At 39.9% G+C, this 24,784-nt stretch overlaps 3 protein-coding genes across 7 annotated transcripts in view; 1 reads left to right on the forward strand and 2 right to left on the reverse strand.

Annotated features, from left to right (window-relative positions):
* Positions 1-1,757: 1,757 nt before the first annotated feature.
* On the reverse strand, positions 1,758-4,289 carry si:ch211-151h10.2 (uncharacterized protein LOC567699 homolog). Its single transcript, XM_055226184.1, has 8 exons — positions 4,221-4,289; positions 4,082-4,131; positions 3,855-3,984; positions 3,207-3,319; positions 2,957-3,137; positions 2,577-2,660; positions 2,411-2,506; positions 1,758-2,086 (listed from the first exon to the last, which is right to left on the reverse strand). Exons 1-8 carry the CDS (start codon positions 4,287-4,289, stop codon positions 1,790-1,792), a joined length of 1,020 nt encoding a protein of 339 aa, XP_055082159.1. The 3' UTR covers positions 1,758-1,789.
* Positions 4,290-5,518: 1,229 nt separating this feature from the next.
* Positions 5,519-24,395, reverse strand: prdm10 (PR domain containing 10). 3 transcript variants are annotated; one of them, XM_033976823.2, is made up of 23 exons: positions 14,399-14,452; positions 12,947-13,057; positions 12,676-12,834; positions 12,548-12,607; positions 12,373-12,474; positions 12,132-12,303; positions 11,815-12,056; positions 11,516-11,716; positions 11,325-11,397; positions 11,123-11,240; positions 10,935-11,043; positions 10,548-10,814; positions 9,723-10,067; positions 9,291-9,446; positions 9,023-9,202; positions 8,837-8,947; positions 8,567-8,767; positions 8,335-8,478; positions 8,081-8,251; positions 7,554-7,688; positions 7,289-7,469; positions 7,109-7,206; positions 5,519-6,582 (listed from the first exon to the last, which is right to left on the reverse strand). In XM_033976823.2, the coding sequence occupies exons 2-23, from the start codon at positions 13,004-13,006 to the stop codon at positions 6,394-6,396; spliced, it is 3,474 nt and encodes a 1,157-aa protein (XP_033832714.1). In that variant the 5' UTR covers positions 13,007-13,057; positions 14,399-14,452; the 3' UTR covers positions 5,519-6,393. The 3 variants fall into 3 exon arrangements, with proteins under 3 accessions (XP_033832714.1, XP_055082247.1, XP_055082248.1); XM_055226272.1 differs by lacking the exon at positions 14,399-14,452 and adding an exon at positions 14,128-14,185 and having other exon boundaries at positions 5,543-6,582; XM_055226273.1 differs by lacking the exons at positions 12,132-12,303; positions 12,373-12,474; positions 12,548-12,607; ... (1 more) ...; positions 12,947-13,057; positions 14,399-14,452 and adding an exon at positions 24,389-24,395 and having other exon boundaries at positions 6,326-6,582; positions 11,815-12,048.
* The window catches only part of aplp2 (amyloid beta (A4) precursor-like protein 2), a 48,255-nt gene continuing 38,945 nt past the window's right edge, over positions 15,475-24,784 (forward strand). The window contains exon 1 of one of the 3 annotated variants that reach the window (XM_033976455.2): positions 15,475-15,799. In XM_033976455.2, the coding sequence (XP_033832346.1) occupies positions 15,728-15,799 (72 nt within the window). In that variant the 5' untranslated portion in view covers positions 15,475-15,727. The remainder of the gene's footprint in view (positions 15,800-24,784) is intronic. The other 2 variants (XM_033976454.2, XM_033976457.2) reach the window with 2 other exon arrangements.

The following is a 24,784-nucleotide window of genomic DNA, read 5'->3' on the forward strand; positions in this document are numbered from 1 at the left end:
CATTATTTGCAGCTTTTACACGTTGTTGCGACCTTATCTTTTAAATTGTGATGTTTTGGTTAACGCATCATTTACCATGGATTAATTACACTGGTTTATTTGACTTGACTCTTAAGCCTGCTGTAACAGTCCAGTGGTTTGTTTGGATCAGATAGCGGCTGTCTTTACTGTGTTGCTGCTGCAGTGTCATCACACGAGGGATCAGTGTAAATGTGCGCTCTGTGGACATCAGTGAAACCCGATCTGGAGTAATTGTTGGGATAAAAAGAGGGATTGACCTCTGCCATTAACCGTATTTTGTGAAACAACACACACTTGAGCTGGCTTTGAAATGTCTCTCCTTTGACGAGAGCACTCATCTGATGTTAGTGTAGCTAAACAAAGACCCTGCTAATGTCATCTCTGTGTTCTCTCGGTGAGCAGATAACCAGTACCACAACATCCCTCTGCTGGACAGGACCTCATATGTGAGAAATGCAGAGTTCATATGGACTGCACCAGGAAACTGCCCAAATACTTTTTCATTTACATGCAATAAAAATCTACTCCCCTACTACTGTCCCTTATAGGGATCCACAAACTCACCATATTAATTGTGAAGTACTTTCAACTGAATCACATTTTTAGGGTTGAATAACTGTACGTCTTTCAGAAGCATTTTTTAAATTTGTACTAACAGAAAGGACATTGAACTTTAGGTTGATAGGTCTACTATTTGAGAGATTAACCATAAACCAGGTCAACAAATCTGCCATCTGACAGCAAATTCCGCTACAGAATTCTAACTTGCCCTAAAACTCATTTTAAACTAGGCATTCTGGACCATGTCACACAAACGCAATCTATTGTTTTGTTATGGTACTTAATATATAAAAACATTTACTGAGTGTGGTTATGATCATTGCCTATTTCAATGCATTTCTCTTCTAAGAGAGGTCGTCCATATTCATGAACATGCCTGAACACATTTCTGTGGTCAAAGCTCTTGTCAGTGTCTTCATATGAGCAAACACACAACACGTCTGCTGGATCACATGTGTTTGTGTGGAGTTGTTGTGATAGTTTGGACCCTGCACATTCCTTTCATCTGGGACCCTCTGGCTGAGCCCCACCTCTCCCTGTCGTGGCCCCGGTGTGAGAGGGGCAAACAGATGCAGCTTTGGCAGATGGTGCCCAACTCAAATCAAGCCCATATTTCAAGTTCAGTGTCCACTCGTCCAGAGCCTGTCCCCTGGTATGATATTTGAGTTGAGATCAAAGCCATTTGTGCCTTAATAAAGGTCTAAGGCTGCTCAGTTTTTTTGTAATAACACAAACACTTCCGCCAGTGACCTTCAGTGCCCCCTCAGCCCTCTTCTCCCTGTGGCGCCCAACCTCCAAACCTGCTTTGAAGGCTTAAGCCGTCACATATACTCAATCACAAACTCTGAACTTCACTAACATGGAAACATTTCCTTATTTACAGGAATATAGATGTAAATATGTATTTATAGTTATATTTTAAAGAAAAACACTGCCTAATTTTTAACAACAATAAATAAATGATACAAATAAAAACAATACTCATAACATCATACACATTCAAGCTGTATAATTGCACTGCACTAAAACAATTTCATATCTAAGTCCTTCATCTTCATTGTTAATATTATGGTAAGGGGCGCCCCCTTGTGTTCATGAAATGTAAACTATGTCTTATAAAAGTTTTCAGGAGTCCATGAAATATAAGGTAGCAGCAAACAGTCTATGTGAAAAGTAGACTAGTTTTAAATATGGTCCAAATCAATAGTTACTTTCTCCTCCGTGACAAGCGCAGTCGTCCGATGGTGGTGGTAAAGGGCCGAGCTGTGCGCTCACACAGAGACTGTGGAGTGTCATCATTGTCCTCGTCCACATCCGCGGGAGAAATGGACATAGAGGACGTGTCACTCAAATGCTCATTCTGGACCTGAGGACTGTCCGGCAGAGACGCTATGGACAGAGATGTCTCACTCTCCTCACTGTCTCTGCCCAGCCCCTCCAGATGGGCCTGGAAGGTCAGGGTCTGCTGCTCCACATTCAAGAAATCCTCCTGCAACTTGTCAAACTACACAAACAGGACACATTATTAATAATAATAATAATAATTATATATATATATATATATATATATATATATATATATATATATATATATATATATATATATATATATATATATATATATATATATATATATATATATATATATATATATATATATATATTTATTTCAGTTCACACATACAGAATAAAGTGATTACCTACTAAACTGTATCGAATTAACCACAGCTCATAGTGCTACTATTACTGCTGCTATATCCACCAATGCTGAGTGGTTATGTTGTCATATTCAGTTTAGCCAATACAATTCAGCTGTGTGTAAAAGTACCTGTTCAATGTTTGACTGAAGCAGCTTCTCTGGCCACACTGACTCAATACTGCTATTCACAGAGTGACTCACATTAGTGTGGCTCCATGTCAGCTCCTGGAGACAGACAGGACATTAGTCAAGTCTTTAATAAACAAACATGTTTATATCGTCACAGAAACTTCACCTGCAACACTCGAATGGTGTCTTTTAGATGTGACTGGCAGCGCTGGAGTTTGTTCCTGTACTCATCCACCTCCGTCAGCATAATCTGTGGAAAAGAAGTGTTACCAGTATTTAAGGGAACAAGTAATGTCACAGACAGACAGAGGCTCTGTTACTCTAATAGACTCATTTATAATGTGTTTTTATAATATTTGGCAGGATTTATTTAAAATTTTTATTTTATTTTTTATAAGAATTCACAAAAATACTTTTTAAGCCTGTTAAAGTCCCATCATAACATTCCAGCAAAAGAAAAATGTACTGTACTTTTGACACCCAACCCAATCTTCTTCTGATGCACTTTATAATATCTATAATAAGTAAAGCATTATTGTGTGTTACCTTGACATCAGCCTGAGCGGAGGGCAGCTCTCTGCATTCACGCTCTCTCTTCTTGGAGATTGTGACTCCAGTGTGCATCTCCTCCAGCTGAGCCCACAGTCTGTTCAGACCCTGCTGCATGTCACAGACATTGGCCTCCAGACTGGACTGAGCCTCCACCAGCTCACTCAGCAACACCACCCTGACAACAGAGCAGAGGGTAGGGTTTGATCTAACCAGTCACAGCACATAACTACAGAGACAAACTCACCTCTGCTGGAGATAGCTGTAGATAAGCCCCACTTTCTCTGTGAGAGTCGCATCAACCTCCTTTACTGTTTCTTCTGGGTGAGTGTCAGCCTCCTCAAGAGTTTGAAAAACTAACTGGAAGTTAAAGAAGATGACAAAAATTACATTTTACAAGTACTTGTGCAGATATACTGGCTGGATAGTCAGTTACAGAGTGGCAATTTCAGTGACACTCAAATAATAAAACTCGCTGGAGGCAGGTTAGATTGAATGATTAGATGTACTGATTTCTCTGAACACATTGATGTTTTTTTATGTTCATGACTGAACAATAGGGTGAAACAGTACACACAGGATTCTTAGGGCATGTAAAGTCTGTTAGAGAAGACTGTTTTTTGTGTAAGAGGTTCCTGTTGATGCTTAAACCTCCAACAGGAATCTTGTAACAGAAGTCATATCCCTCCTCTGTCTGGATGAATAGAAACGACAGGTATAATAGCCCAGGGCTAGAATATTATGCTGTTGAGACTAATAATGTGATGTGTGTAATACCAAGAGAAAACCTATGATCTACATGCAGAGAGTGAGTGAAACACACATATGACAGATGTCTCCTTTAGGCTACGGTGCAATGCCTGTATTTTATTGGTATTTGGACAGACCTTCTCACCTGCAGACTGCTGAGGAGAGCCTGAATATGGGCCACAGAGGGGCCCTCTAGTGGCTCCTGCAGCACACACCGAAGCAGACAGTCAGCCAAGACAAGAGCAAGAGGCTCGGATCTGCTCCACTGCACAGGTCTGAAACATGTCACATGTCACATGTCAGAATAGATGATTGCACTTGTATGGTTGCATCATACAAAAAGAGATTTTAATAATAGGTTAATGTAGTTACCGTAGAGAGACATGGCACACGTTTCTTTGGGTTTGTTGAGAATGCTCTTCCTTGAATAAAGAGAAGGAGTTAAAAGTTTGTTGTTGTTTTTTTTAATCAATACAAATTTGGAGTCCAATTCTCATCATAGTGCTCTTACTTTAATGTCCTTTATGTGCCCCTTTTGCAAGTGTTTTTGGAGTGCATGAGCACCTGTGGCCAGCAGCATCCAGACCAAGCAGAGGAATATAAGTCCAGTGAGAGAAAGGTACTCTTGCTCCTCAACCTGGCAAGCAGACCACACTACAGCAACTGCTACAACAATCCAGAGGTTTTTCCTGGGAAGAACTGCTCTATGGTCAAGCAGCCAAGAGGGGATCTGGGACTGAGCTGCTGTCAGGGTCTGGGACCATGACCATCTGAGAATTTAGACATGTTCATGTTATTATTTTGTGCACATCACTGATGTCTGAATGACAAATAAAAAAATAAATACAATATTCAATAGTGGACATTTCTATATTTTGTCCAAGTCCAAGCTACACTTAATACATTAGAACACTGGCATTATAATATAAAGTATAGCAATAATAAGCAATGATATTGCAGCAGTAATAGTGATACACATAGCAGTATACATGTTGTTGAATCTTGTTAAAGTTTAACCCGAGAGTTGCCACTCACTGACACACAAATGACAAAAAAAAAAAAGTTAGAACCTACCTGCTCAGCCCACTCATTTCACTTTCCTGGTCTTTCTTCTCCATCCATTGAAAGCAATCGTCCCAATTTACAATAGCAGTAATCGTACTTTCATCTTTCTGTTGTAGAGACAATGGTCAGCTGAGGCTCAGTAACACAATAGTCACAGAGTAGTGAGTACAACATTGATTTGAATGTAGGTGTGAAGCTTGACAGACAGGTTGTACAGGAAAACTATTTTTCTGGGCAAACCTTTTTCTCTTGACAATGAGAGGAATGTCTTGATCAAACTAGTGACAAATGTATTAAGAACCAGTCCAACCCCTTCCTCATAAAGACAACAGCCAAAACACACCCCAAACAACAACCTGTGGGAATGACTAGGAATGAATGACAAGGTATTTATAGTTTCGTGTGTGTTGTAAAGCCGTACTCTAAATCTAATAGTACAAATTTCTCCTGACAATTGTTTGCTTCTGGTCTTTACACTAGCTAAAAAATCTGGAGTAGTGATGTAAAGAGGCAAACAATTATTAGTGGTGGCCTATCAAAATGAGCACAGGCTAAATTGTGGGTAACATTTCAAGTGAAATGCATGGAAAATTTATTTCAGCTAACACATGAACATAAAAAGTATAATTGCAAAATTGGCAAGTCTAGTTAATGTTTCAAGTAACTTGTATGAAATCATGCACAGTCTGGTCTAAACCAGGAATAAGGGCCAATGTTTATTTATTTAAAATAAGAGCCAAAACAATTTCTTCTCATGATCAGTTTATTGTACTTGTGTCAAACATACATATGCAAATACACTGACGTATGACAAAAGGCCCAAATGTTGTTACTGCAAATATATAATGTAATATTCATATGTATGTTAGCTTTGGAGGTAAGGTGCTGAGACATTTGATATCTTTCTTATCAAATGATCTGTCAGTTTTTTTTTTGTTTTTTTTTTACATAGCAGAGCAAACTGTGCTATATTTATCTCGTGAGGTACAGTACAGCAGAAATAATGTTGTAAACACCATAACATTTCAGATATATATTTGCTGTAATTTTGAAAGAAAATTCCACATTGTGCAACGCTGGAGTAGTTGTTAAATTAAAAACAAAACATATAAATAATAAAATAATACTGAGAATGTTTCAGTGTGGTCCAACATCCTTCACTTTAAAAAATCTCCAGCCCATTTAGAAATAAAACTAACTTGTATGAATGCTAAATGTCTAAATTAAAGGTGCACTATGTAACATTTCTGGTGGAGGGTACATTATCTGCAGGTCTCCGTGTAGACTGCTTTACCTGAAATGTTTTACAGAATTGTATTGAACTTTTAAACTATTTCCATCTATGGATAAGCAACCCTGCTTACAATAACAATTAATGTTTTTCAATTAAAAACACCCATAACTTAAACAATGTATACCATATTGTGGAATATTCCTGGCAAAGCAATGGCATCGGCATAGACCTTCCACCAAAAAAGTTACATAACGCACCTTTAAATATAAATTATCTAAATATGATAAATAAATGTGCTTGTTATCTTTTTGGGCTTAAACTACAAAATAATCCCATGATCACTATTCATTCATATGTGCGCTGTGCCGCAAGGGTTGTATTTGCATTATGGTTTTGTGATGTGCACTTCACTAGCACCACTGCCGTTCGTAGTAGTCGTGATGATGTACTGCGTTGTAGCCTGCTGATTGGTTGACTGCTGCTCGAGATGTTCCGTGTGGCTCTGGGCTGTGGTTTGGGGCACGGTCTGTTTGGTGTCCAGCTCGGCTTGACCCTCTGAGATAACGTAGTGTGTCTTTGAATTAAAAAAAAACAAAAACAATTGAAATAATTTAATGGGAAAATTAGTTAACCATTATTTTAACTATACAAAACATTACATCAACAATAAACATATTTGAATTTTAAAAAGTCTGATTTATTTGGTCCTTTCTTTAAGGGTTTCTGTGTAAGCTTTTTGATGGAGGGGCTGCTACATGCTGGTCTTCATGGAGATATGTTTTTCTGGAATGGTCCACTGTATGGCATTAAACTTATCTATCTACATGGAGAAAAGCAGGTAACACCATCAGGCCAAGTTAGGTTTGATCTGCGGAGATTAGAGGCAAGCCCCACTCTCAATAAATGCATATTTAAAAACAAAAATCTGCAATAAAACATCATACATTTATTGATAGGTTTAATGCCATATTTCAGAACTTTCCAGACAAAGTAATAATCTCTCCATGTAGACAAGCAAAAGAGTCACCCTCCATCAAAAAAGTTACAGAGTGCAACTTTAATTACTGTTTGGTACAAAATACAGAGTAGAGTTTTCTTACCGTTTTGACCTGGCTACTGTTCACACCTGATACAGGGGTGCTAGCCTCAGCAATGACATACTGAGCATGAGGTAGTGCCATCATCTGGATCTCAGACGCTACAAAAAGGTAAAAGGTAAACATGAGCTCTGGACATTCAGGCAATATAATAACCTACTATTACAAAAAAATATGACTTACAGTATCCCCTATAGTTCCAATTTCCAGGTAAATATGCATGCTGCACTGCCCCCTGCTGCTGAGGTTGTGCATTGCTGGTCGAGAGACTTTGAGACTGGGCTAAGGTCACTGGGGTCAACTGAGAGGGACTCAACTCCTGACTGGTCTGTTGGGAGGAGGGGCTAAGAGGCTGACCAGCGACCTTTATAAGTACAGAAAAAGATGTATATGTTAATGTAAATGTAACATGTAATTGTTATAATGCCTGTTGGTGACAAGGTCTTACTTGTGTGGCAGGCCCGTTGCCTGTGGGCTCTGTAACCTGAATGTGTTGCACTTGGATTGAATGCTGGCTATAGCTGTGAGGGTCATGAAGCTGGCTCACATCTACGGCCTGGTGCTGAGAATGTGGGGAAGACGCCTGGAAAGAAATAACCATAACTTTATATAGCTGGTACAAGTTGGAGCCTATTTGATAAAGGATTATAAACATAATACTGGCTTGTCAAAGCCTGATCTAATCAGATCTCAGAAGCTAAACAAGGACTGGCCTGGTTAATACTGGAATGGGAGACCTCTGGTAAAACTGGGTGCCACAGTGGGGTACTTACACGCACACACCACTTACATTCTAGGCAATGTGAGTGAAGTGTTAGTGGTGGTTGGAGGGGCTGATGGCACAAATTGGCAGTCTCACTTCCATCAGCCTGCCCCAGGGCAGCTGTGGCTACAATTGTAGCTTACTACACTGAGTGTGGAGGAAATGAGTGTCCTATATAAATCTTTATTATTTGTATTATTTGGATGGCTTACCGGGGCTACCTGCACAACCTGTAGCTGAATGTGCTGAGGTTGGGCTAAATTGGCTCCAGCCTGAGAAACTGGGATGTACTGGATTCTTTGGTAATCTCCCTGCGCTGTCCGGTAATCCGTGGTCAGTGTCTGGGATAGCTCTGTCATAGCTTGTGTGAGTAGATCTGTGGTCTGTACAAAAGGACAATTATAATAATTTAGCAAAACAGAATAACATATTTTCATTGACCATGTGTTATATAGGTCTTTCTTACCACCACAGCCTCAGCTGTTGTCCCATCTGTGCTAATCACTGCAGGAGTACTACTGATAACTGCGGTGGTCAGTGGACCCTGGATGGTGCTAGCAAGTTGGGCAAACTCTGGGTGCTTTTTGCGTATGTGCTGCACCATTTTGGTCTAGGAAACAGAACAGCTTTTTAGAAAATATTTTATGAATGACTTATTTTATGAATAGCTACAATGTGTAATAACACAATGTATTTACCTTGCTGCTGTACTGCTTCGCACAGTGGGGGCAGCAGACTGGAGCAGTGGCAATGGTCCCCGTTAGCTGAGTGTGTGTACTCAACATAGGATCTGGTTCTCCAGGAGCAGCAGGACGCAACTTTCGAATACTTGGAGGCAACTCGGCTCCTGGGTGGTTTTTTAGGATGTGAGCCTTCCTCTTGCTGGCACTTTTGTAGATCTGTAAAATACAGTTAAATTAATAATGAAGGATTTTGAAAAAGGCTCTTAGAATAACATGATACATTACCTTATCACAATACTGACAGAAGTAGTCTCTGTTGGGCTTGATAATTGGCAAAGTAAGCTCAGGGACATCATCAATTCGCATCTCAGGATGGCGTTTGGATAAATGATTCACCTAAAGCCATAACATACTGTTTAAGTGCATTTACATTATTTATGTTAATGTTTTTTGTTCAGAGCTTGTTCTCACCAGCATCCCTCTCCGCCGGAAGCCCATCATGCACAATCTGCATTTGAACATGAAGCTTTCGAAATCTGTGGTCGGGACTTTCATTTTAAGAGCTTTGGATCGGTGGATTTTATCAGCCTTCTTGGCTTCTCTGTCTGGATTATGCATTCGCTGCATGTGCTCACGTAGCTTGTCTTTCCTCTTTAAAATACAAGAAAAGTACATTTAATACAACATCCAGTTTTCTGAATAAACTGGGTCCGATGCTTTGGCAATGCCAAATTCAAACCTTAAACTGCTTGCCGCATGTCGAACACAGAAAGTCCTTGCGGTCAGAGTGGCGTAACATGTGCAAGCGAAGTTTGTCCGGCCTGCAAAACGCCTTCTCACAATCTGGGCACTGAAAGACCTTCTCCGAATGAAAGCAACGAATATGCTTCTTCAACTGTAAAGCAAAAAATAATTAATATATACTAAGAAAGTCAATATTATCTTTATCTTAGTATATAACAGATGTTTAGAACAATATTTATTCTTTTTCTATTGTAATTCTTCCTTCCTGGCACAGCCTAAAATGAAAATAATAAAGATAAAAATTGCAAGTTGGTGGATGCTACTGTCTAAAATACCAACGTTTCTACAGTAGCTTTAATTTCATTCCCTAATTTCATTAAAAAGGGAACTTCTGAATAATGTTAACTGTTTTACATGCAATACTGACCTGGATAAAGTCATTAAAAGTCTTTTTACAGGAGGGACAGGTGAAACAGCCATCTACTGCATGAACCCCGACATGATCCTTGAGCAGGTCAAGCTTTTCAAAGATCTCTGGGCACAGGAGACAGGTGTAGGAGCGATTTTCTGTGTGCACCAGCAGATGGTCCTCTAGAGCAGAGTCTGTCATGAAGCTCTTTGTGCAAATGTGGCAGGAAAAGGTGTAGGCCTCCCGACCATGAACCCGCAAGTGCTGGTCCAGTTTGTCTTTATCACGAAAAGCTTTGCCACAGTGAGTGCATTTGAAAGGACGGAAACTTTTTCTGATAAAAAGGTGTTGCAGTGCTGCATTCTGAAAACAGAAATAAGAGAAAATATCAGTTTATTTCAAGGTGATTAAATGATAACAAATGTAAAATCTGTTGCAAAGTATGGATGGTGAAACATCTTACAATGCATAATACACACAATGAAAACAAAATGCATGTTTTCTGCAATCCTTTTAATCACACCTACCTGTACATCCACCTTTACAGGCAGCACGCAGTGAGGAAAAGAGACACAATGGTGTAAATATGCCCTCTGTAGTACTAGAGCTTAAAGCCTTATAGCCATAGTTAATGTTTGCAAGCACAACCTTAAAATAAAACATATTTCTCCATAAAATGTAGTAACATCTCTGTGTTGGTATTCAGCAAGTAAATATCTAAATGACCAACAAGTAGCCCAAATAGAGCAAAGTAGTACTAGTAGCATTTTTCTAGACTCATTTCTTGCACTTCTTATTCACACAGAAGCATTAGCACAGTCAACAATAACATTAACTTCTTACTCGTATCCTCTTGGCACGGCGCATATCTTGAGATGTGAGGTGGGCATCTGACTCGCTGTTCTGTGACGGGTCCTCCTTCAGTACAAGAGGGAGCTCCAAGTTCGAGGGCGGAGAAGCAGATTCTGGGACTGATGCCTCTACAGCAGCAGGGAGTTCACCTTCTGCCTCTGTCCCAGGCTCAGTCTCTAGTTCTGCTGCTTTTAGCCCATTTTGAACCCCCTCAAATTCCTCTTCATTATCTTGCTTTTCAGTAAGTTCAAGCATTTCCTGTTAATGGGAAATATTGAAAAGGCTGACTTTTCAATGATTTAGCAAAAATACATTACAAGCATGTTGATGCTATTTGATATTTGGTTAAGTTTTGACAAATATAGAAACTATACTTACAGTCTTCTCAGTCTCATCTTCTACTGCACTTAAGCGCATGAATTTGGCAGGACGTCCTGGTCTTCTTCCATGTCTCTTTTTGCCCCTTCCTCGACCCCGCCCTCTTGCTCTACAGTTACAATTATTAGACCATTAGTAAATATTGTAGTAACTTAACAAAAATAAAAAAGGTGTAGCAATAACAATACCTAGTAGCTGTAGTCAACTTGTCATCATGCATGTTCAGATGATGTTGTAATTGCTCAGAGCTTACAAATCGTTTGTTACATTCATAACAAGGCCAGTTCCGCTCCAGCTCCCGTAATGCTGGTAAACCATAAGAAATTATCACTAAAAGTAACTTCAAAACCTAACGCTTTAATGTTTGTTATGGCATAAAATGTAAAATACCTTTTCTTTCTTCTTCTGTTACACTGTGAATCTTTTGATTTGCAAACTCAGCATACGATGCTGCATACCACACCTACAGACATCAGTCAACATCTTCAAATGAACCACTTTTTAAAATACATTTTAAAGTATCTTGCAGCAACTGCCAGAAGATAATTGACAACTATTCACTGTTATCTTACAGCACTGACCTTAAGTTCCTGTTTGGGTTGGATATTCTTGATAGTTGTGAAAAATATTTCAGGACCATATTGGTAGGCCACAAGATTCTGCTCCAGATGGTTCTGCGCTGGTCTCACAAACATCATCCAGTTACAGCTGTCCTCCTCCGACAGGTTGAACCACATGTCACTCGACTTCTCTGCTTCTTTTTCAGAATCCAATAAGCACAGCTAAAGAATAACCAGAGTCCTTAGTTGTGCATGACATTAACAAAGAGTTAAAGTTTAAATTATTATAACATATATTTTGAGAGACATGTCAGGCCTACTTTAAGGTGGATGTAGCTATCCTGGAGTTTTCTCTGAGAAATAAGAGGGGCTTCCAAAGGTCCAAACTGTGTGCGCTTTGGGATACGCCTTTTGGAGAAGACACCACCAAGAAATCTGTCAATGTACAGGATTTGCGGAAGGCTGGCCCGGGCTTTGGACAGCACTGGTCTATTGGGAACAGGGTGCAGAGGACCATGCTTTAGACAGACCGAAGGGTTCGCCCCATTGCACTCCTCACACCCTGGAAGAAAGATAACACATATTTGTATGCAAAGGCAAACTCAAATATTATGTTAAAACAAAATGTTTGACTTACAGAGTTTGTGGGGGTTAAAGTCTTCATGCTGAGAAGGGGGTTCCCAGTCGTCCATCTCTGAATCATCTTCTTCATCTTCATCAGAATCATCAGTAGAGTCTGTGGCACCAAGAGGACTGGAGGGGGGCTCAGCTATATCAGTTATGGAGGTAAGCTGATTGGAGAGTTGCTCCTTAAAAAAGATTACAAACATTACACTTCATATTACACATTATATTACATCAATCAGAGAAGGTCCAACCTGTGGCACAGGTTCAAGAAGGGCTTGTGGGGCTTCTGCTACATTACTGAGAACATGTAGATTAGCCGCGTTCATGTTTTGGCCACTGGGAAGCAGAACAACCTAAAAATTACACAAGTTAATACTTTTGGGAAAAACGAATAATACTTATTTAAAACTTTATTACACAACATACTTGTTGTGTTGCACCATCCTGCTGGATGTAAGCCACCTGTGGCTGGTCTGCAAAGACAGTCTGTCAGAAAAAATAAAGAGGACATGAGCAAATAAAAATAAAATACTTTTAGTCTCCAACTTCTTTACCTGAGTGCCATCTGCAGGATGAATGTAGACTAACGTGTGCTCGGCTGACTCTACAGATGTGTAGGAGCTTCCGTCTGCTGTGTATACCACCTGTTGTTGTCGGTCAGTCTGATCATCACTGTACACAATCTGAGCAACTGTGCCTCCTTCAAAATGTACCTGCAACACAGCAGAAATGAATCTGTATGTAAAACAGGGTTCTTAGGGCTCATAGCACTGCAGCCCATGCGTCTATATTAAATAATGCATCCATGCCTCAGACAGTGCAGACCTGTGTGCCTGACTCGCTCTCCTGACTCCACACTGTAGAGGCCTCCTGCTTGGTTTCCATAGTAATACAGTCCAGGCTTGTCACCTGTAACCCCTGAGACACTCAGGAATCCTACAACAAACACAACCAAAGGTGGTTTGGGAACTGTAGTTAAAACAGGTATAATAATATTGTTCTTTGTTAGTGCACAATGTAATTTTTTAGATGGAGGGCTGCTCTGCTCCACAGAGATGCAATTTCTTTGCTTGGAATGTTCCACAGTATGGCATTAAATTGAACTATCTTCATGGAAACAAACAGATCATGCTATTAGGCCAAGTTACAGGTTAGATCTGTAGAGAGGCAAGCCAACTCAAAGTGAGGATGCAAAGTACTTTTGCCACAAAAAAATAAATACCTGTAATTGAATGGATGCAAGATAGATGTTTAATGTCATATCTTAAAACTCCAAGAACAGCAATTACATCTCTTACCAGAAAAAAAGTTACATAGTGCACCTACAAATTTGAGTATGCGTTTTGCTAAATTATGCATGTAATAAAGAAGTGCAAGCAAAGCATGGTAGTTTAAGAAGTGGATGAAATATTTTGTCATTTGAGGTTATTGTGCTTCTCTGTCTTTATAGGAGACATTACTACCAAACAAAACACGAACCATTACCACAGAATTAACTCTTTTGAACAACATGGGATTTGGGTAACAGATAGGCACAGATCACGCCAAAATAACCCCAAAATAACCAGGCAGGTTTGTGTGGGTCCGCTCGCACAGGACACTCAGCGGGGGTACGGAGGAAAAGGCGGCCTAGGATTGCTACACAAGGCCGCCGTAAAATGGTGCCAGCGATGTGTTTTGTAGCCTAAAAGCCCTGCTGAATAATAATCACTCGATGAACTACTTCTAAAAGGCTAGTTGGTAGAATCGATAATAATTTCAATCCCCCCTATTTTAACCCTGCAGGTTGTCAGTCCCAAACGGACCATACCACAAAAAACTGCCCTAACGAAACCCGGGCACTCACAGTCCTCTAACATTAGCATTACGGACACATAGAGCCACATTAAACGCGACATGCAGGGCAAATACTACTGATAAAACTCTATCACGACTGTACAATGTAGAGGTTATATATGTGAGGGGTTATAATGCGTTAAACGGACAGGAATCTTTAGCAAACCCACCCGTCCCCCATTCTAGTTGAGCCCAGCCCTTCAACTGCTCTGTGGAACAAGGAAGAACGGGCTCCATTTTGGGTGGGACTAACAACAACGGCTACACACAGAGACAAACGGTTCAGAAAAGACATGCTTTATCACAATACCACCGCAGAAATAACACGCTCACTGGACCTGTGTTACGAGAGGGACTTCTAAAAAATCAGCATACGTTAGTTTTATTGCAGCACTTGTCCTAAAAGGTTCATTTTGTGGAAGTCGTAGAAGTCGGTCTTACCTCAGAATGGTAGCTGCAGAGATGGCCGCATTGCATATATTAGCATAATCTACCTAGCAACCATCAAGGGTCTGACTCCTGATTGGCTGTTATTTAGAGGGAGCTTAATAAAATAATTTGTGGCGTAAAAATACAATATATTATACGTTTATGTATTTTATATGTATTAGAAGTACATATTAATCCAAACAATAATAAACTATATTAATTTCACCTTAAATTTTACAGTAGCCCAGTATAAATAGGCTGTATATGCGAAGATAATACATACTTATGTCATCTAAATATAATAAAGCCTTCCCCTAGATTGCAAAAGTGCCCAAAAGAGTACACATTAATCCAAGATCTTGTATGGTTCTTGATGTTCAAAGTTGTGTTCTGCATTAATTAGATTTTTAATCATTTTGAAAAATCATTAACCTAACACCCAATACAACCAGAAGATGGCAGTAAGAAATTGGGTAGATGTCAGATATCTTTAGTTAATCTTTGTCTCTACGGTTTAAATGTGCACTATGTACCGTAACTTTTCTGTTTGACGTTCTGCCATCTGCTTTTCTCCATACGGATGATTTATCTCTCTCAAATGTCCTATAGCATGACATGTAATACATCTATCAAACATTTATTTTTTATAACAGGTGTTATGTCTCAAAAATCCTTACAAAGCATGCATTCTTACTAAGCGTGAACTGGCCTCTCCACTGATCTGACCCGATAGATAAGTTTAATGCCATACTGTGGAACATCACAAACAAAGACATCTCCATGGAGACAAGCAACTTTAACAGGCATGTTTTCTCACACCAAACATCTGATTCATTTCATCTAGTCTATGGCTTCATCTCACAGCATTGTCCCTTTTCTTTATTAGAAGTAGCAATTCGTGTCCTTTTTCCAATTTTGTTTTGTTGAGGAAACAACAAAGAAGAAAGAAACCTAAAAGAACAAACTTTAAATAAACGATGATAGTCACCACCGCATTTGAAACAGATATTTGTCCTGGCCACACGGTGGCGCAGTGCGTGCTTCCCCAGGGCAGGACTAAACGGGGCACGGATCAGGGATCTGGGAGCAGGGAGGGAAAGACGGAAGGAGGTGGGAAGGGGAGGAGGCACAGCTCCACACACACTGCTGCACATTTCCAGAGCAGGGCGACGCACGCGACAGGAGGGTTTCTCTGGAGCTCAAAACAAGCGGAGCAGGACTCGTCCCGCGCACACTTTGGTCAATTATTTCCAGGACGCGATCAGCTCTTTCTTCTTGCAGTCGACAGCCTCCAAACGCTCAAAGGATATAACTTATTCAGAGCATACGAGCTCCTTCAACATGGGTCCAGTCCCAGCGATATCTGTCCTGTTTTTGGGCATCGTGGTTCCCTCCTTGGCCGCTTATATTGAGGTATGTGACCAAAATGAGCTTTTTACATTCTGTCATTGCGATGTTATTGCGGTGTAAATCCGAGCTTTCAGTGTTCTTCTATAAAGAAACAAAGGGCCCCGGGCCAGTCGTTTTTACGTAAATGGGGCGCCTAGACCAGTTTTCTGCATTTTGTAGTTATTTCACTGATTTAATGTGGGTCAGTTTATATTTGTAATCCCAAGACATTAACAAACTACTCATTGTGAGATGTATCTGAACGGTCTCAGTGCTTGTCCTGATGTCGCACCACAGCAGTCTGTTTGTGAGAGTTGGACAATATGGGCCCTGAAGGTGTTCTGTGACCCACGCTGCCTGCTACAAAAATCAAATGGAAGACAACAGGTGCTTTGTCACGTCTTAAAGAGATCTTGGACAATTTCCAGATCAAGATCTTCTGAAGTAGACCTATTCGACTAAAAGTTCTGATACTTGGGCTTATCAAAATGGGCTGTTCTCAGAGGATGAGGGGCATTTCAATGTATTTAGTCGAGGGCCTTGGTTATTCAACAATGCTGTGAGTGAGATCCAACTCGAGCTTCAAGTCACCTGCCATTAAGTGATTATCAGTTGAGACTATGACCTTTTGAATTAGTATCAAACCTTCTCTAGTCTGGCTAAAGTAAAGGATCCCAGTGTGCAGTTCACTTGTCCCAATTTTCTATTGGCTCACCATTTGTTGTCCCTGACACTTGTGCCTTTCCTGTTTCTGTCACAGAAAGATCCATTTTTAGAGCACCCACCCCTGAGCTAACAAGTCTCACAGGAGTAGTGCTGATTATTATGACAAAGCTGGACAACTTGACATGACATGCAGTCTGAATGATGATTTTGGATTGTGCATTTTAATACGCCAACAGTTGCAGCCCTATGCAGTTATAACATTGCCATACAGGATGAAAACCATGACAGCTTTAAGCATTTTTCTTTCAAGGGAATGCATAGACCTATTCTGAAGTGGTATGTGTGAACCTATTAGGTGCACTTATTTGTACTTCACAGGCTTTATCGAGTGTTTCTAAACTCTCAAGGTTTTGGACGAATACTGAGGCTTGACCATAAACTTTTGCAGGCCTACATTGCTGTAGACATGGACCACACATGTTTTTTCCATTGTTCCTCCGTCATTGACCCATTTGTTTCACACTTCCTTTCTTTGGGACGTTACCTCAGCTGTGTACACGCCTGTGTTTAGTCAGATAACCGAATGTGCCTGATTACAAGCTTTTGTTTCCTCAGCTGTGATTCCCCTCTCACATCACAGCTCCATACTCAAATCTGAATCTTCTTTCTTCATAATATATTCTGCTCCATTATACGTGTAAATGAAGTGCAAATTCTTACTCTTGCTTTTTGAGGCATTATGCACATCTGTAGTTTGTTCAGGACCATTTAGCAACAGCATACACACCCCATGCAGTTGTAAACCACTGGATTGCATCACCGTGAAGCATTTGCTGTTGCTCCCTTTGGATTAATGGAATACAGAATATGTAGAGCACTTAACACATTCGGGACATTTTATTCTCTGCTGACATAAGCACATAATCTCTCCCCAAGCTAAATGTTATGCAAGCCAACATTGTAAGAGCCTAGTTTTTGAATTTATTGCAGTGGACACGATATTTAGGACAAGATTGAGCTTGTCATCTGATAAAGTAAAGGTTACTCATTTGATGATGGTTGCTAAAAGTACTGCTCAGTTCTTATTGCAGTTGTATTGCACCAGAAATTTCCTCTTATCATGGAGTCTTCTTGCCGGACTGAGAATGCAAATAGGCCAGCAGCAGTGACATTAAAGTCCACCTCTTTGTGTGTATTCTGGGCAGACGGGGAACAATCGCATATGAATTCCCCCAGTACCCTGTTATTGTTGGGTTAGGGGCACTAGAGCTGGCATTTAAGGAGACACAATATAACTCCCTATGTGGGTTCTTTGTGTGTTGCTGAATAGGGAAAACATTACCATACAAGCTCTATTTAGCCTGTAAAAGGGCCAAAACAATGGCTGCCACTTACATGTGATAATGATCTCGCTATTATGTTGTGGGGAAGCATACTGTATTGCCTTCAAAGCCTTGTCTTGGCCTTTTGACCTCTTCTGTTTGCTGTGTCTGGACACGTTGGCCTGCTCCATCAAATGAGAAGCTTTCCTTGAATTTGTAGATTAGCTGTATAAGTCTTGTTTTCAATTGTTGGGACAGCCCTGTATCCCCATGAATCCTCTTAGCGACAAGAGACACAGGGTCTGCTGCTTATAGATCTGCAAAGAGGGAAGCACTAATCCTCAGCTCTACCCTTCACTGTCAGCTCGTACGTGCTCCCTTCTCACCCACACACTCTTCATTTGTACACCTGCACGAGCAACTGATCTCCAAGACCCTCTGAGCTGAGTCACACACCTGTATGTGGCTCCTCACATGCTTTGTACCATTGGATTATTCCATTAATAGAATGTCATCATGGCTATTTAAATTCTTCTGTTTGTGCCACTTAAGATTTTGATTTAATGTTTTTGTGCTTCTAACCTGCATATTTTTACTGAACAATGAGCATTCAGTAATGGTATGCAAATCAATACAACATTTGGATAGCAAATATTGATTTGAACTACAGGTTAAAGCTGTCAGTGACGATACAAAAATTCAAGAAAAGGCTTGATCCCAATGTTGATACCAGAACAGGCTCTTTTAGATATTTGATTTGAGTGTAATTTTCAAAGCATAATACTATTTTATACAATTTCTGATATAAGATAAGGTATTTTTGACAACCCTACTACCCTACCCTACCCTACCCTACCCTACTAGAGTATCAGGGAAGAACCTAGAGAGATGTACTCTTATGATGAATATTGAATAAATTCAGTATTGGTCACAACTGTGTGTAATTGTATCAAAGATTTTAGTTTAAGGCTTTTGTACGAAAAGCCGCTATCAAAATAGCTTTGCAATATGCAGCTTTTATTAGTGGCTCTAAAATGGGTCTCATCACGTAACGTCCTGCATTATCTACTTGGCCTTGCATATTCTGTTCCTCCAGTCACATTCTGATAATGAAAATAACTTGTTCTTTTTGCATCTGGAGATTTGTTTCGTTGTGTGCTCCCTGAGTGTTTGTCTGTCTGCTCTCTCAGCTCATCACATATTTAATCAACTCCTCTCAGTGAAGGATGCCATGTGCCGGTGTGAGCCGGTTCAAATCCTAACACTCATGAATGCACATCACTTAGCATTGCTCCAGCCTGCTTCAATATGTAGGCCGCGTCCACCCCAGCCCAAAGACATCTGCACATATGTAGTTAAGGTGAGTGGCCCTTATATACTGCTATCTGACTACTGGAATCTGTAGCCTCCAGTGCCATTTCTCTGTTGTTCTCTTACTGAAACCATTCACTCTAAACATTATCCCCTCTACCCTGAAATGGGATGCATTTTTTGCCCCTTCAGTACTTTCTGTTTCAGAGTGAGTGCATTTGATGTAAGGCTGTAAACCCGGTCACCCCCATTCAACTTCTGTGTCCCTAGCTGTGAGTCATTCTTTCTTACCATAAATAAAATATTGGCTGTTCTATCCGTGAATTATAGTGCACCGGGCCTGTATGGCACGCCTGTCCCGCCCCAGTGAGGACTTTGTCTGCCCTGATATCTGGATACATAAAGATCAATGAGCCAGTAGAGCTACTTTTTTCTTTTTTTTGTTCAGAAAAAAAGTGTTATCTTCTAGGGCTGCAAGATTTTGGAAGAACATTTGTGGAAAGACTGCAATAATAAAAAACTGATACAAGAAATGTATGTAGGAGTTCTACTATCTTGCTTTTGGGGATTTAATCAGTGATACTCCTAAAAAAAAAAAAATGTACTCAAAACAAAATTATCATGCAAGATGTTGAACGAGGTGAAGAGGATCAAACTTCCATGTGATGTTTTGAAGGTTGGAAATAGTTTTACATTTACATTAGTTGATAAAATAAAAGCTGAAAGGCACTTTGCTCTGAATCGTGGACTTTGAAACCTTAACAGAACAAATTTAGACCAAAATATTTGCACATTTTTTGTCAACTGCCATTTCTAGTGTCTGGTAAATTTGGAACTGGAGCCACTGTGAATCTGGTAATTGTTGCTATCACACTGGCTTAACACAATCACAGGCACAGCTTCAAAAGTATTCAAAAATGTCCACACTCTTTGGCAGACAAAATGTTTCTTTTTTAATATAAGCTTTTTTAAACATTAGTCTTTTCATATTGTGCATAAATGTGTAATATGTCTAAGTAAAGCAACTTTTCACAAACCGTATGATCTAATGTTTATTTTCTAGGTCTTGGCATAGTGTAAACAGACTGGCATACTTTGATTGCCAAAGCAGGAAAGAGGAGGAGTCCTTTATGCTGCCTTGATAAGCTGCCTGCTTGGCTTAGTGCCTTGTTGATGTAGTTTGCAGTGCACATTGAAAACAGAGCCAGCTTCCTCCTCCTTGTCCATCTTTCTGGCTGCTGAGGTCCTCCCGTATCTTTCCTTCAAACCCCCCATCCTGTTGGAAGTGGTACCATCCGTGAGATATAATGAAGAATAACATTTGCTCGGAGTGTATTTTTTTTCTCAGGAGAGGGAGAGGGGAAATGAAAATGTCAGAGTGGTAAGCGATAGAAGCAATGCAGTGTAAGTCTATATCCCCATAGAGAGGCGTATACTGCTGCTGTACCACGGAGTCCAGCTCTGTGAAGACTGCTCAGCCTGATACAGCACTTTTCAAGGAGAAGGTGGCAAGGACGCATGCCGACCAGAGCCCATTGGGATAACACTAAACGCATATCACACACCTATCAACGCTGACCTTGGCTGTGGAGCAGAGCAAATATGGACCATTGGCGCAAACTGGTCCAAGGGCAATTATGTTTTGTTCAGTGTGTCTTTATTTCTTAATTCTTTTTTATTTTATATAAGCCCAGCCTCACAGAATGAAGATCACATGGCAAATACAGAACCATTTTTCTCTCTTCTTAAGGGGATTTCTTACTATATATGTGGTCTTATGTCCACATTTAACTGCAATAATCTAATTTTTAAGGAAATTTCTTAATGTAATGAAAAATAAAGCAGGTTTGGTCTGGTTATCTCAGTACTATGTTTATCCTTGAACAGTGTCCAGAAGAATTAAAATCAAATGTCTATTCCTCAAGGCTGACTAGCTTTGAGGCTACTTTGTTTCCATGTTTAATTTATCGTCATTCTACAGTCTTTGGGTGATGCCATTTTACTTGCTGAACCTGAATGAACAGTCCTTGAACAGGTGATGATTTCTTGACACTATTTTTTTTTTTTTAAGTAATTGTTTAATGACCACGTATGTAAAACAGTGTTGGATTTGTGGAAGAACTGAGACACACTCATTAAGGATTCTGCACCAGGTTTTCATGAGGTCAACCTGATATTATGTTTCTAATAATTCTCCTCTTATGACGAGTGTCCTTTGTGTCCCAGGAGGATGTTATCAGATGAGCACTGGAGCTTCAAAAAATATTCGTAAACCTTTATACCCAGTGCCTAAATCAATTCATGAATAATGAATTATGAAAGCATGAGAATGGATTGGATGTAAACCGGATGATGTGGTGCGAGTGAGTTGCTTGGTCTGAAAGTATTCTGACTGACATGTAGCTGTATAGGAATCCCTCTTGTATGGCCCACATGGACTGTACAAGTTCCCTGAAAATGCACTTTCCTTGAGCGAGAGTACTGCTCACAAACTGCAGCTGTGCCGTCCAATCAGGCTTCACGATCTGAGACAAAAACCAATCAGCCTCTCTAGAGAATTCCATTAGTTTGATGAGATCTGATTTTGGCTTTGGGCACACATGAGAAATAGGCTGCTGTTTTCAGACAAAACCATTAAAAGTCATTTGATCAACGGCTAATTATAGTTTGCAGCTAGCCATCTCCACCAGTGCTAACCTTATCAGTTTGTCCAGAGACTGCCCTGCCCTGACTATCAATGTTATTCATGCCACTCTCTTTAGTTTTAGTAGGAGGTAACCCGCTGCTGTTGGAGGCTGACAGGCATTCACTGCAGTCCAGTCATGCAAGAGGAAACATTTATCATCCTCGTAGTTATAGATAGATACTGTGCTAAGTTAGATTGGAACATCTTTGACAGCAAGAAGTCTGATGAAGCAACCAACAGTTTCATTATGTTGTTCAGATAAAAAACAATAGGCCCAGTATAATTTTATTGCATTTTATATATATTTTTTTTTTTTCTTTTTATGTCTAATTGTAATTTCAGCACTAGATGAGTAATCAACTTAACACTGTTGATTGTTGAAGACAGCACAAGCATAAAAACAAACCAAAGGATCAATGGTACAGTCGAGAGGTCGCACCATGACTGATTAGCTGCTAGCCTCAGCATGTCTCTTGATCGTTGTGATTGAAGTCCTTGGTCCTGCCCCCTGATGTGGCAAAGCAAGGTCACTGAAGTAGCTCATAACATATAAGTCTGTCTATGCTATGTTCATCTTTTCCTTGTTATAGATGGTCTCTGACATGTTGCCTGTAGCATGGCAGTGTAATGTGGGATGTGGATGGTTTCTATTCTATATGCCTGACATTGCCCATAGGGGACAACATGGAGCAGCACAAGCGTTCAGATCTGTCTTGTTGGACAAAATGCGATGTGTGCTGCAAGAAATCTGAACAGTCTTTACTAATAAAACAAATGGCTACAACTAGTCTCATACTTATCCTTATTCTTTAAATTTGAGAGCTTGAGAATATACAAGTTAATTAAGTTCAATTATTTTTTACTCTTAGGGCTGTGCAGCTCTTCACTTTAATCAAATGAAGAGCTTCAAATTGTCAATGTCTGAAAAGCAAAGGGCTTTCCTCTGTAAGTAAAAGCATGATATTTGGAGCAGACCTTGAGACCTTGGAGGAATAAAATTGACTTGTTCATATCTATGAAATGAAGGTTGAAAACTACATGTGTTTTTAATATGAAAAATGATCAGTTCATTCATATAATATTTTAGTGTTAAATCTTCAAGTAACTTTTAACCCTCTAATCTTTTATTTGTTCACATTTATGTTGAATATCACGAATGGCCAATAAATCTTCACCAACTTTTACATGTTGGTGTATGGGCTTTGTTGTCCGTCCTTGATCCAGTTGTGTCTGGACTGTAGCTGTTTTACGCTCGTGGCCTCTGCAGAAGTCACAACAGCCCTGTAACGGGCCACTGTGATATTTCCATGTTGTCCTTGAGAAATCTCTCTCCCACCTGCCCTCAATGTCGCTCTTCTGTGCACTTCTGTCCCTTTTTGATATATATTTTTTACTGTTTGTATCAGCTGCGTTGAGCATTGAATGCCACTGTACAAAGCAGAATGAATGGTTATATTTGTTCACAAGACTACTTTGTCCTCCTGCCTAGGCCTGTCACAATAAATAAAAATTACGTGATATATTTCTTTAGAAAATATTATAATAACTCAAACTACTTTATGCCACTGACACAAAAAACATGCATGATGCCTGTAAAGCCTTTAAATATGTAGTGCAGGTGATACAAAATAAGCAAAAGAAACAAAAACAACAAAAGAAAACTTAAGAATTTATAGTAAAAGCCAAAGTTAAATCTGTTAACTGCACAAAATGTTGTAGGAGTGAAGACATTTTGCTGCTCATTCAATTCTGGTCACATTGCTGGTGGACACTACCTTATATCTATATGAATGGAGGAGCTAACTACACTGTTAAGAATTCAGCTGGTGTTGATAATATGTCCTAGAAGTTACCTCCTATTATACTCAAATCTCATATAGTACTGAAGGAAAAATACAAATATTTCCACACCTGTGCAATGAAAATGTACATAAATCTTGACCGTCAATAAATGTTGTTCCCGCTTTAATTTATGGAAATCAAAAAGTAATTATTGTGACATGCCTACTCCTGACCCCCTCATCCTATTTCTAAAGCTAGTTTTCCCTCGCTGCCTTAATGTGATTCACTCTTTTCTCCTTTGCTTGCTGAACTTGTGTGCTGATTAAGTGCAGGGCGTAGAGGCAGCGACGTTGGTGACAGGCTGAGATTTTGCTGAGGTGCCCCGCTTCCCTGCTCTCTCTATTGACAAGTCTGCCTCCCGCCTGTCTGTCTGCCAGCCTTGCGCCGCTACTGCATGCTGATGAGGGCGCCGTCACCTAGCACGAAAACCAGGGCACTAGGAGGAAAGGATGCAAGTGTTTTTTCCCTTCAGACCAAAGGGTCAGAGAAAAGTGAAGCGAGAACAGGTAATTTCCCTTAAAATCCTTGCTACTCATTGCAGTGCAGTGCAGTACAGATTAGGTTTTAGTCACAGTGGAGAGGCGTACTCTGTGTCTAATCCTGCCCCCTTTAAACTGCTGAGAGTGCAGTACAATGTAGGGGGAAGAGTCACTCCACATAAAACATCCTGCGCAAAACATAGCCCTATAGTTCAAAACAAACTGAGCCCCCTCTAACAATCGCCTAAGCTCAAAATCTCCTGTGTAGCTGATGCCAAGAGCGGAACTCATGACTCCTCTTTATCACTTCACACCAGAGTCTCACTCACTTGAATGAGAAAAGTTTGTGCTTTGTCCTATATAGAGTTTCTACACTTATTATAAAGCTGAGCTAGACTGCACTCTGTTGCAGTATGTAATATATCCATTATCCTCTTACCAGGTCCTTCAGACGGCACCAGTGGTGTGAATTTTGTCACAAAGTGCAGCTTTTACAATATACTTTATAGGGATAATTTACTAGAGAAAAATTGGTAATGCTTTAATGATTCTTATTCAAAATGTATTAAGAGTCTTCCAGTTGAAGTTTGAGCTAGGGAATTTGTCAGTGTAACCTTTCTGGTTCAGTGTATTGGTAGAGCTGTGCAATTACTCAAATTTGAATGGTTATTTTAATCATCATTGATTAAAAAGACCAAGCCTA

Source organism: Periophthalmus magnuspinnatus, chromosome 13 (genome assembly GCF_009829125.3).
Source record: "Periophthalmus magnuspinnatus isolate fPerMag1 chromosome 13, fPerMag1.2.pri, whole genome shotgun sequence".
In the NCBI taxonomy this organism is placed as follows: Eukaryota; Metazoa; Chordata; class Actinopteri; order Gobiiformes; family Gobiidae; genus Periophthalmus; species Periophthalmus magnuspinnatus.